At 43.1% G+C, this 12,018-nt stretch overlaps 1 protein-coding gene and 2 gene segments (V, D, J or C); all 3 read left to right on the top strand.

Moving 5' to 3' along the window:
* LOC109291646 (TCR gamma alternate reading frame protein) overlaps positions 1-12,018 on the top strand; it is a 65,826-nt gene that overhangs the window by 24,476 nt on the left and 29,332 nt on the right. The window contains exons 5-8 of the mRNA XM_019508718.1: positions 2,057-2,119; positions 2,240-2,292; positions 7,295-7,513; positions 9,106-9,201. Coding sequence (XP_019364263.1) covers positions 2,057-2,119; positions 2,240-2,292; positions 7,295-7,513; positions 9,106-9,201 — 431 coding nt within the window. The remainder of the gene's footprint in view (positions 1-2,056; positions 2,120-2,239; positions 2,293-7,294; positions 7,514-9,105; positions 9,202-12,018) is intronic.
* On the top strand, positions 1,883-2,821 carry LOC109291859. The segment is given in 2 exon segments: positions 1,883-2,119; positions 2,240-2,821. Coding segments are annotated over 2 exon segments (384 nt in total).
* LOC109291860 lies at positions 6,950-7,627 on the top strand. The segment is given in 2 exon segments: positions 6,950-7,187; positions 7,295-7,627. Coding segments are annotated over 2 exon segments (357 nt in total).

Genomic DNA, 12,018 nt, shown 5'->3' with positions numbered 1-12,018 from the left:
TCACTATTTTGTTCACGTTACTGGTTGGCTGCTAGTTCAGCATTAGTTGGCTTTCTGGTTCCTTAGTCAGTTGAAAGTTAAGAATGTCCACTTTTGTTCTTCTTTATATCTCCCATTGTTTTCTCTACAAATGTCATCATACAAATCCTGAAACAAATTTAACTGTCCATCATCAAGGCAGTAAGACTTTTTGGGTTTGATGTGTAAGTAGGACTGGTGTTTTCAAATGAGGTTCTGGGAGTACAAAAGATGTGGGGTAGACACACCTCCAGTCTGCAAATCCCAGCAGCAAAACGTCTTTCTGTTATTCCACAGAACATTAAAAAGCATTTCAGATGCAAAAGGGTTATGGGACACTGGAAATCTGTAGATGAGTTCTGGCCACTGTATTAAAATAATTGTGCTTACATCAAAATCCATGCAAATTATAATATACCATTGGTTCCCCACTTTGGGGCATGACCCAAATCAGAGTTGCGGGGGGTCCTCAGTAGGGTCGCGAAGGGTCCACACACACACTCATGCCTGCAGCTTGGGAGCAGAGGGCAGGTGGGCAGGGTGGGGCCACCGCGCACAAAGGGGGCAATGGTGACTCCCCTGCCCCCAGGCTACTGCCGTTACTGCACTCCACTCCCAGCAGCTCCCATGGCACTGGGTGAGGAGGTCCTGTTGGTGGCCAATTTAGGGTTGCAACAAAAAAAGGTTCGGAACCATTGTAATATATGGTACACCGTGATTTGTCCACAGATGGACACTGTGATCTAGTGACAAGATTCTTCCTGATCCATCAGAGACGATATGGCATTCAAGTAGCTAGTGAATGCACAGCCTGTTTTTTGAAAGGCAGAATAAGATCAGTGTGTGCACTGCCCTCAGTACTGCCGTCTTCTGAAATCAGCATTTCAGAAGAGGGCAGTAGCAGTACAGAATGCATCTGCCAACAGGAAGCAGAGTATTTCTGCACCTGAGACAAGACGGCAGACTCATGTCTCTAGTCCAAAACTGAGATCCTGCCTATGCTGCCAGTTGCTCAATGACTGTGGTTTTGGGGCAGGAAAGTCTAAGAGGGCTTACAATCAAAAGACATAATCTCCTCATTTCTCTACACCTGCAACCAAAACTAAGAGATTCCCTACTAGAAAAAATATTAGTTTGCAGTCTACTCCCCAGTAGCAGGCACCTATATAAATTTCACTGCATTTGCTTTTCCCCTAGTTTAAGTGTCTGTGGGTAAAATTTGAGAGGTCACAAGTTGGATTTAGAAAAATATTTTTGTAATCTGTTACATTTCCCCTGTATTTAGCACTAGTGAGGCCACATCTGGAGTACTGTGTTCAGTTTTGGGCCCCGCCACTACAGAAAGATGTGGACAAATTGGAGAGAGTTCAACAGAGGGCAACAAAAATGGTGAGGGTGCTGGGGCACATGACTTATGAGGAAAGACTAAGGGAGCTGGACTTATTTAGTCTAGAGAAGAGAAGACTGATATAAAAACACCCTTCAACTACCTGAAGGGGGGTTTGAAAGAGGATGGAGCTAAACTGTTCTCAGTGGTGGCAGATGACAGAACAAGGAGCAATGATCTCAAGTTGCAGCAAGGGATGTTTAGGTTACATATTAGGAAGAATTTTTTTATTGGAAGAGGTTACCTAGAGAGGTGGTGGAAGCTCCATCCTTGGAGGTATTCAAAACATAGATAAAGCTTTGGCTGGGATGATCTAGCTGGGGATGGTCCTGCTTTGAGCAGGGGGTTGGACTAGATAAACTCCTGAGGTCCCTTCCAACCATAACTTTCTACGATTGCATGATTTCTCAAAAACATTTTAATTTGCAATTTTTTCCCGGTTTGCTCAGTGGATTAGATTTCCGCACACCCACAGCCTTCAATTTCTAACCACCTAACTCTACAATCTATCTCTTCCAAAAATATAGCCCCACACATCTACCGTCAGAAGAACTGCCATTGGATGCTGTTTATATGAGTCACTTCCTCTCTACAACTTCACTACTCTTTCCATTTGACACTTGGTTTCACATTCCTGTTTCTCCCTTACAGATTCAGTTCCATTACTCAAGATGTTACTGCTACAGGTTCTTTTAGTGACTTCAATTTGGTCTTGTAAGTAATTTTTCCTTTCTGTGTTTTTTTTAACTGGAGCTCATTATTGAGCAAAGAAGGCAAATTTCCAAGTCATTCAGCTTTAGTTTTATGATGCCGTTTCTTCTCTTTCTTTTCTAGATGGATCTATAGGAGTAACTCTCACCCAAAATCCATGGTCTACGACCAGAAGTGTAGGCACTACTGCACGCATGAAGTGCATTTTTAATGACTTTACGGGAACTTTCGATTCAGCTGCAATTCACTGGTATCAACAGAGCCCTGGTGAAGCTCCAAAGAGAGTTTTGTACTTCATATCAGGAGACGCTGCTGTTGATGACCAATCTCAGAAAAGCAGGTTTACAGTTGAGAAAGATTTTTCAAAGCTCACCTGTACTTTCCAAATAAATAGTGCAACGAAAACTGATACCGGTGTCTACTACTGTGCTTACTGGGATACCCACAGTGTTAGAAAACCATGAATAACCTGCACAAAAACTCATTTTGCATTTTCAACCACAGCCCTTTAACTGCATGATACCAGACACTTTTGTAATATTTCCTCTCAGCCAGGAACCTGCTACAGAAACTCCTCTTGACACCTGACAGAAAAGATAATATAACTTCTGCTTTGCTGCATATATTACTAATAAATTCTAAGGCCCCAAAACAGTAAATGCAGCAGATCTTACATAATTATTTGAATCCATGAATACTGCCCAGTAGGAGTTTATATTTGATTACTCCAGCTAGCATTATAAAAACCCAAGTGTGATAGACTGAAATATTCCAGTTTTGGCAAATATTCACCCCTGAAGGCTTTGCAAGCCAGAACAGGATTTGGAAGATAATGTCATGTTGATATAACTTTCACACTTACCATTTCTTAGTCACATCAGGGAAACATGTCTGTGTCCTCTAAAACAATCCAATCTCCATATTTTCTTTCCAATAAGCAATATTCTAGGGTATTCCTGTAGTCTTCTAACAGCAGTGGTAGCTATTGCAACAGCATTAAAGCAAAGTTGGGGACCCAGATTCTGGCACACATGGGAACATGGATGTTACAACACCTATTTTGCCAGTGCAGATGGGAGAAGGTAATTCTGTAAGACAGACAGGTAATATTCAGGGGATTCAGAGGAAAAAGTATACATTCAAATTCGAAAAACTCACATGAAAAAATAGCCATTGTAATTCTAAAAGGCCTTTAGCAAGAACAATTTTTATGAATGAATTTGTTCAGGAAAGGAATGAAGAAGCACATAGTTGGCCTATTGAGTATATATGTGTGTGACAACCTAGATGATTATATTTAAAGTGTTAAGTATATCTATTGTAAAATATAAATAAGGACAAGGTAACACAGAAGGACAAAATCCTAACAAAAGTGATGCACAAGCTTAACGCTATCCCCATTGATTTTTACTGAGGTAACTGAAAATCCAACACTGTTACTCAGGGATGTAAAAGTGAACAACCATATAATTTTTTGCGAGGTTGAGGGCATTTATATTATTGTTACAATACAGCATACAACATTTTACATAAAAATTACATACAGAAATTACTCCATAAGGACGTTCAGGTTGTAAGTTGTAATTGCCCTGCTGTACGTGCATACAATCTGATATTGTTCTTAATTATCTGATCACAGACTACTTTCCAAAGAACCTCTACCTCATTCAGTGAATGGCTGTTTATTGACTGTTTCTTTATACACCCCAAATTCAGCGCCTTGCTTGAGCCTTTACTGAACTCTCATCATCCAAACCAAACATTGAATACAATAGGGCATTTCTGTTGTTCTCTTTCTATAGCATCTGAATGCTTCACAAGCAGTAGTAAATTTATCTTAAAGCACCCCTCTGAAATCAGCCACAAATTTTATCCTCACTGGGCATGTCCACACATCACTGTGCTTTAGCACTTCCTCTTGGAAGTACTAAAGCATGGCACTATGTTGCCATGGGGTGCTATGTTGCCATAGGGTGATGTGTAGATGCACCCATTATTACCATAAAAGAACTGAGGCCAAGGAGCAAAATGAAGGACCACATTGTCAAGAATGTCCACGAGTCGTAGCACTTCCAGGACACATATCAACCTTTCTTGTGAGCACTCAGCTTTTCTGTAATGTGAACCAGGAGACAACCCCAGGAAAGAGGACTCTCCAACTGGTGGCTGGCTATAAATATTTTAAGTGACTTGCCCAGCTAACAGAGGAATTCTGTGACAGAGGGAAGGATCTACCCATACTCCCCATGACATGACTTCCCCAACTCCTGCCTTCCTGCTGCTCAGCTTCTATTTCCTGGTCCTTTGTCTCCCTCTTCATATCCTCTAGTTCTTTCAGTTCCTTTTGGATCACCCCACCCTACCATTTCCTGCCACACCATTCCCTGTCTACAACTGCTTCCCCTAAATTCCAGCGATTGTCCCCCTTCCCATTCTCCTGCCTCTTTCCCTCTGCCTCCTGTAGTACCCCCAGCTGAATGACTCACTGTTTTGCATTCTAAGTCTGTCTCTTTTCTCTTGCTTCCTGGACCCCAGTGCCTGGAATGAAAGCACAGAAGACAGAATGGTTCCCTTCTGTTAAATCTGGTGCCTGGTGCTTCTGCAGTCCAGCGTTTACAAAGTCCTGCTCTACCATCACAACTGTGGATACTGGATACTAGATCACTATAGACTAGAATACCAACTTGACAGCACACTTTTATATGACTGTTAGAAGAAAGATGGGGAACCTAACCATCCCAGCAACCACTGCAGCAGGAGAAACGGGTAGTTGTGGCTGGGCAGGACTCTTGTGTTAACCCTTTAACTGCATGTGGCCCATGGGCTGCCAGTTGGAGAGCTCTAAACTAGAATATTGAGGATCCTCAGAGAGTCTTACCTATGAGAAGTCTTCAGCGCTTAATTCCATTTATCCACATGGTTATAAAGAACTGGCAGAAGATTTGCATGGCTACAAATACCTGTAAGAAGGCAGAGTATAGAGACCTGGCTGACTGACTAAAGGCAGAAAAACACATAAGCAAACTAATGACACTGCACTACAGGAAAAAACATGGTAGAGAAAAGGTATTCTCATCACAAAGGTATAAAAAATACCACTGAAGAGGAAGGAAAAGAGTAATTTTGCAAAATATCTTGTTGCATAATTGGCCCTTCTGAGCAATAGGACAAAACAGGATACTTAAGAGTTGAGTCTACACTCTTTCAGCAGAGGGCACCACAACACAGAGTAGTTAGCCCACTGACATCACTCGATTCATAGAATAATAAAGAAGTAGAGTTGGAAGGGACCTCAGGAGGTCATCTAACCCAGCCCCCTTCTCGCAGCAGCATTGTCCCTATCCAAACCCTCCTAGGCAAGGGTTCTCTAATATATTCTCAAAAGCTTCCAAGGGTGCAGATTCCACCACCTTTGTAGGCAACCTATTCTGCTGCTTTACTATTCTTATAGCGAAGAATTTCTTCCCAATATCCAATCTAAAATTCCTTTGCTGTAAGTTGAGGTCATTGGTCTTCATCCTTTCCCCTGTGAACACAAAGAATAAATAGTCTATCACTGTCCTCTTATGAGGATTAGTATTATGCCAAACACATTCCTGCTTTCATCCGAGTTCTACACACCAAGGCAGTTTAGCAAAGTATTTGTCAATGGCTCTTGGATCCTTGGGGTGAATACAAGGAAGCAGAAGCCTGCCTCTCCCACCACATGCAGGATGTACAATGGCTAATTAGGATGTTCCTGAAAAACAAAAAAAATTCATTATTTTAAGCCATCCAGTATTCCTTTACCAGCTTCTACCCTAGCCTCTCAACTCCCCTGCGGAAGCAACTCTGATATGTCCTCCTCCCTGAATATATTTCAAGCACACCAGAGACACTTCAGAGTCATTGATGTTTCTAAAGTGGCTTCAGTGATGAATCGCCAGCTTTGGCATGCATGAGAGGGAGTAGAAGTGGCCATGTCCCTCTTCCTTGGATCTCTTGAGCAAATCTTAACAATTCTTGGAATAGCAGGACATTGGCCACTGTTGTCCTCTTTTTTTACCTGTGGCAGATTAGGGCACTGTGCTTTATGGTTGTATGGCATGGGTGATTGTGTAATTTTGATAATAGGTTAGATGACAGATTTGTATAGCACGATTTGGATAGGGGTGATCCTGCCTCAGGCAGGTGGTTGGACTACATGATGTCTAGAGGTCCCTTCCAGCCCTACTTCTCTACGATTCTATGATTCTGCTGCAAGTGTGTAGAGTGGAGCGGGGAATTCCTCAGCTTCCAACTATTACTCTTTACAGAACACTTCAGGCATAGCTACTCCTAGATCATCTATGACCAATGATTATCTAATCTCTTCTTGAAAACCTCTAGTGATAGAGATTCTACAAATTCTCTAGGTCTAGGCAATCTAAAACTTACCAGGTATGGTGTGGCATTCTCTAGTGCCGGCCATTTTCCAATCAAGAATGAATGTTTCTTTCCCCAAAAGTTTTGCTTTATTTCCATCAAAAATTAATTCATGGAAATCTTATGGTCATGTAGGAAGTGAGATTAGATGACAAACAACTGTCCCTTGTGGCATTCTAATCATATTTATTTTTATAAAAAATAAAGGAAATCTCTATATATAGTTATTTGGTTGTACAGTTTGACAGTGACCAAACAGTTCCCAAACATTTCACTGAGTTACATTTACATTCACATAACCACTTGCCACATCCCTTTTTTCCTCCTTCCCCCACACAATCCCCAAATCCACACCTGGACCCTAACCTACAGCCAAACCGTCCCCTTTCCCTTCAAAACATAATAATTAAATCAGTGAAAAGTCCCACCTTCTAAATTCTTACACAGAGCAAGAATACATCTAAATTGCCTTTCAATAGCTCATACAAGGCCAGGAGAGCTACCATTGGCTACTTAGCACATGAGTCACTCACTTCCTCTCTCCAAGTGCACCACTCTGTTTCAGATTTGGAATCCTCTTCTACTGGGTCTCAGAGCCAGGAGCACCATAATTTAGCTATCATGTTTCCACTGCAGGTTATTTTTCTCGCTTCGTTAATTTGCTCTTGTAAGTTGGCCCTTTACAGGAGAAACAGCAACGGACAATAATTTGAGATCCTTCAACTTCATTCAGTTTCATACTCATGACATCTTTGTCTCTTCCTCTTTTTGTAGATGGAGATGCTCTGGAGCTGACACAATCGGAACCCTCCAAAACCAGGGGAAACACTAAAACTGCTATTATTAAATGCCAGGTTACGGGGACTACCACTGTTATACATTGGTATCGACACAAGCCTGGGGAAGGTCCAGAGCGGATTCTGTACTGGTCAGCAGGAAGAGTTGTCTACGACAAGGAGTCTGATAAAAAGTTTTCAGCAAAACAGGACTCTAGTAAGAACGTTTATTCTCTGACAATAGATGACATAAGTACAGATGATGCAGTTATGTATTACTGTGCCTCTTGGGATGATGCACATTGTTAGCAAAGCATTGAGCAGCTGTACAAAAACCTTCTTTGTATTCTAAACCATGGGCTGTCAAATATTTGAAACCATGCCTGCATCCCTTACTAAGCTCTTCAGCTTGGAATCAGCTCCATATATTCCTCCCTAGCTTGTCCCATCAGACAAGAAAAGACAACATCCCACATAGCTCCTTTGGCAGACAATTACTAAATAAACAATGGGATCCCACCTGCCTAGACCATAAAAGGAGACTATTAGTTCAATTGGGCAGCAATGTTCAGTTACTCTGTCTGGGAAACTGAGGCTTGCTATGTGTGCACACTTACTAGTGTATCAACAGACAAGAACCTCTAGAGCTGATAATAGTGGATGTGTGCTCAGAAAAGCAGTCACAGGAAGAAAACTAAAGAAAGTTCTTCCATTTTGCTCAAGTAGAAAAATTCTCTGCAGGGAGTAGTTCTGACTAGAACACAATAAAAGATCACATTGACATTTCTAATACAAAAATGTTGTAGGATCCTGTCAATCTACAGATGAATTCTGGACATGGCATTATAATCATTCTTACAAAGACCAATATGTACTTATACCAAACCTTACCTAAGTGATAACAATATATTATATGATGATATGATGTGTTTGATGGATGGAAACTGCAATCTGGTGACAACGTTTTACTTGACCCAATTGAAGCAATATGTTGTGCAATGACTTAGCAAATAGGTGGCGTTTATAGAAAGGCAGAATAAGATCAGTTCATGGCATATCATTAGGGGGCTATACTAGCACAGGGTGCACTGAACACTTGGCAGCAGACCTGTTCTAGATCTGAGACAGGGCAGTGGAATCAGATCTGTCATCTACACACAGTTTAACCTTGCCAAAAATGTAGCCCTACATGCCTGCAGCCAGAACCACCATTGGATGCTGCTTAAAGAAGTCACTTCCTCCCTCTTTCTGTCTAAGGCTTTGTTTCATATTCCTGTTTCTCCCTTATAGCTTCTACCCAATTACTCAAGATGTTACTGCTGCAGGCTCTTTTAGTGACTACAGTTTGGTCTTGTAAGTCATTTTTTCCATGATGCCCTTTTCAACTGGTGCTCATTACTGAGCAAAGAAGGCCTCGTTCCAGTCTTGAATGAAATCAGTGCTAGACTCCTGCAGCCCGGACTGCAGTGGTAATTGTGATTGAGGGAATATTAGCTTGATGACCCAGTTTGGCTTGATGGAGTACTAGCCTGGGACTCAGAAACCTGTGCTCTGTTCCCAGTTTTGCCCCTGTGGAAGTGGGGGTCACTTGCTTCTCTTTGTGCAATGCTTTCCTTTTTGCAGTGCCAGCAATCTATTTTCCCCACTGTAAAAGGGGGATAAGGATCCTTTTCCTTTATTAAGGGCTTTGGAAACCTCTGCTTGGAAAGCACTAGCTAAGTACCCCCGTTGTTACGCAGGCCACGTACCACAGTGCCTCAGTCATTCCCTTTCAGTTTTGTGGTGTAATCTCTGTTCCCTTTTTTCTAGATGAACACGCAGAAGTTACTGTCACCCAAAGTCCAGAGTTCAGAGGAGAAGGCAGGAGTGCATGTATGAACTGTGATATTACTGGCAACTCTCGAGGTATTGACAATACCATTATACACTGGTATCATTAGAGCCCTAATGGAACTCCAAAATGTTCTGTACTTCACATTGGGAGAATCTTCTGTGGAGGACCTATCTCTGCAAAACAGGTTTGCCCTTAGGGCAAGATTCTCAAAAGTCCTGATGTATTTTCCAAACAGTGCAAAGAAAATGGATGCCAGCATTACTGCTGTGCATACTGGGACATGCATACTAACAGAGTGAGAAAATCATAGGCAATCTGCACACACAAAAAAAAATCACACTGCAATAAGTGCTAGAAACCACAATCACCTCTCTAATCCTTCCTCTCAGATGGGAAACTGCTACAGAAACTCTGTATTGTTTTTTGCCACCTGAGAAGAACAATATTTTAAAACTGATGTTCTGACATACGATTTGCTAATAATATCTAAAGCCATGATACCATAAACACTGACTTCAGTATGTGAATGGTCAACCCCCTGAGATCAGTTGTGCACCTCTGGAAGTGCCAGCTGTGAAACTGGAAGTGCCACCAGAAGTGCACTTCTGGTTTTGCCAGTTTTGCTGCTGGCTCAGCGATCAGCCACTGGGGGGAATCCCAGGGGCTACCCCCACCCCATCAGCAATCTGGTGGCTCCCCAGACTTGGGAGGCACCAGTCACCCATGGCAACCAGGGTGACCAAGGGAATAGAAAGGCTTCCATACAAGGAGAGATTAAATAGGCGAGAGACATTTTTTAGAGAAAATACAACTGAGAGGGAAGTAGATATAACAGAAGTTTACAAACTAACGAATGGTGAGAAGAATCATAGAATTGAAGGACTGGAAGGGACCTGTAAGATCATCAAGCCCTGTCCCCTGCCATGGGCAGGAGGTAATTGGGCTCAAATGAGCTCAACGAGGTGGTTGTCCAGCCTCCTCTTGAACACCGCCTGGGATGGCGACTGCACCACCTCTGTTGGAAGTGTGTTCAAGATTCAAGTTACCTTTACAGAAAAGAAGTTTTTCTTATGTTCAGTCTCAATTTTTCCTCGACTAGCTTGTGCCCACTGGACCTCGTCCTCCCCAGGGGTGCTTTTCTGAAAAGTTGCTCTCCTAGATCTTGGTGTTCTCCCCTGACATATTTGTAGGCAGCTATTAAGTCACCCCTCAGCCTTCTTCTACTCAGACTGAACAAACCCAGGTCCTGAAGTCTCTCCTCATTGGGCCTATCCCTCAGGCCCTTGATTATGTGGGTGCCCCTTCTTTGCAACCTTTCAAGCTTGTCTACATCCTTCTTGAAGTGCAGTGCCCAGAACTGGACACAGTACTCCAGCTGTGTCCTCATCAATGCTGAATAGAGGGGGAGGAGCACCTCTCTGGATCTATTGGCAACACATTGGCTGATGCACACCAGAGTTCTATTTGTCCTGCTGGCAACTTAATCGCACTGTTGGCTCATGTTCATCTTCTGGTCAATTGTCACCCCCAGGTCCCATTCAGATGCAGTGCCAGCCAATGCACCATCATCATTATATAGATATGATGAGAGTTCTTCCTACCCAGATGAAGATCCTGGCACTTGTTCCTGTTGATCCTCATCTGATTGTGTTCAGCGCAGAGGACCAGCCTGTCAAGGTTGTCCTGGATCCTTGTTCTGTCCTCAGATGTGCCCGCTTGTCCCCACAGCTTGGTGTCATCCGCAAACTTAATCACTGCACTTTTCACTCCCTCATCCAGGTCATTGATAAAGATGTTAAAGAGCACGGGCCCAAGCACTGATCCCTGGGGGACACCACTGGAGATGGCCCTCCAGGATGAGGCCACCCCATCAATTACCACTCACTGGGATCGGCTGCTGAGCCAGTTGCCAACCTACCTCGCTGTAGCCTGATGTAGGCCTGTACTCTCCAACTTAACTGAGAAGATTTCATGGGAAACAGTATCAAAGGCCTTGCTGAAATCTATGTAGATTTCTCCTGTCTCAGGGCTAGCTGGTTAGTTACTTGGTCATAAAAGGACACCAGGTTTGTTAGGCATGACCTCCCCTTGACAAAGTCATGCTCGTTGTTTCTCAGTACTCCACCAGTTGTGAGCTTGTGGTTCATGGCCTCCTTGACAACTTTTTCAAAGATTTTTCCTAGGACCAAAATCAGACTGACTGGTCTGTAGTTAGCAGGCTCATCCCTCTTTCCTTTCTTAAAGATGGGCACTCTGTTAACCTTCTTCCAGTCATTCGAGACTACTCCTGAATTCCACGACTCTTTGACCAGCCTCTCCAGAGGCACTGCTTGGCCAGTTCTTTCAGCACTCTTGAATGCAGGTTTTCTGGCCCAGCTGACTTGAAAACACCCAAATGATCTAAGAGTATCTTCACCTGTTTGGGCCTGTTTTTCTGTAGAATGCTGTCATCACCGTGCTCTGCATGGTGCTCTGCACCTCTGGATAGGTGACAAGTTCTTGCTTGGTTTCAGGAATACTGATGCAAAGTAAGAATTAAGGGGTTCTGCCTTTTCACATGGGTCAACTGTGGGCTTCCCCTCCATATTCAGTAGGGGGGCCACAGTAGAGCTTGATTTTTTCTTGCTCCCTATGTACCTATAGAAGGATTTCTTGTCTTTAATTTCAGTTGCCGGCTTGACTTCCATGCATGCCTTGGCTTTCATAGAATCATAGAATCACTGAGTTGGAAAGGACATAGACAGATCATCTAGTCTGACCCCCTGCCATGGGCAGGAAGGAGCACTGGGGGTGGCAGAGGTCATAAGATCCCAGTCAGGTGCCTATCCAGTCTCCTCTTGAAGATTTCCAGGGAAGGTGAGAGCACCACCTCTTTGGGAAGCCTATTC

This window comes from Gavialis gangeticus, unplaced genomic scaffold, assembly GCF_001723915.1.
Source record: "Gavialis gangeticus isolate Ggan-Ray unplaced genomic scaffold, GavGan_comp1, whole genome shotgun sequence".
Classification (NCBI taxonomy): domain Eukaryota; kingdom Metazoa; phylum Chordata; order Crocodylia; family Gavialidae; genus Gavialis; species Gavialis gangeticus.
Note: the sequence above shows the minus strand (reverse complement) of the source record. Positions and strands in the feature narration are given on the sequence as shown.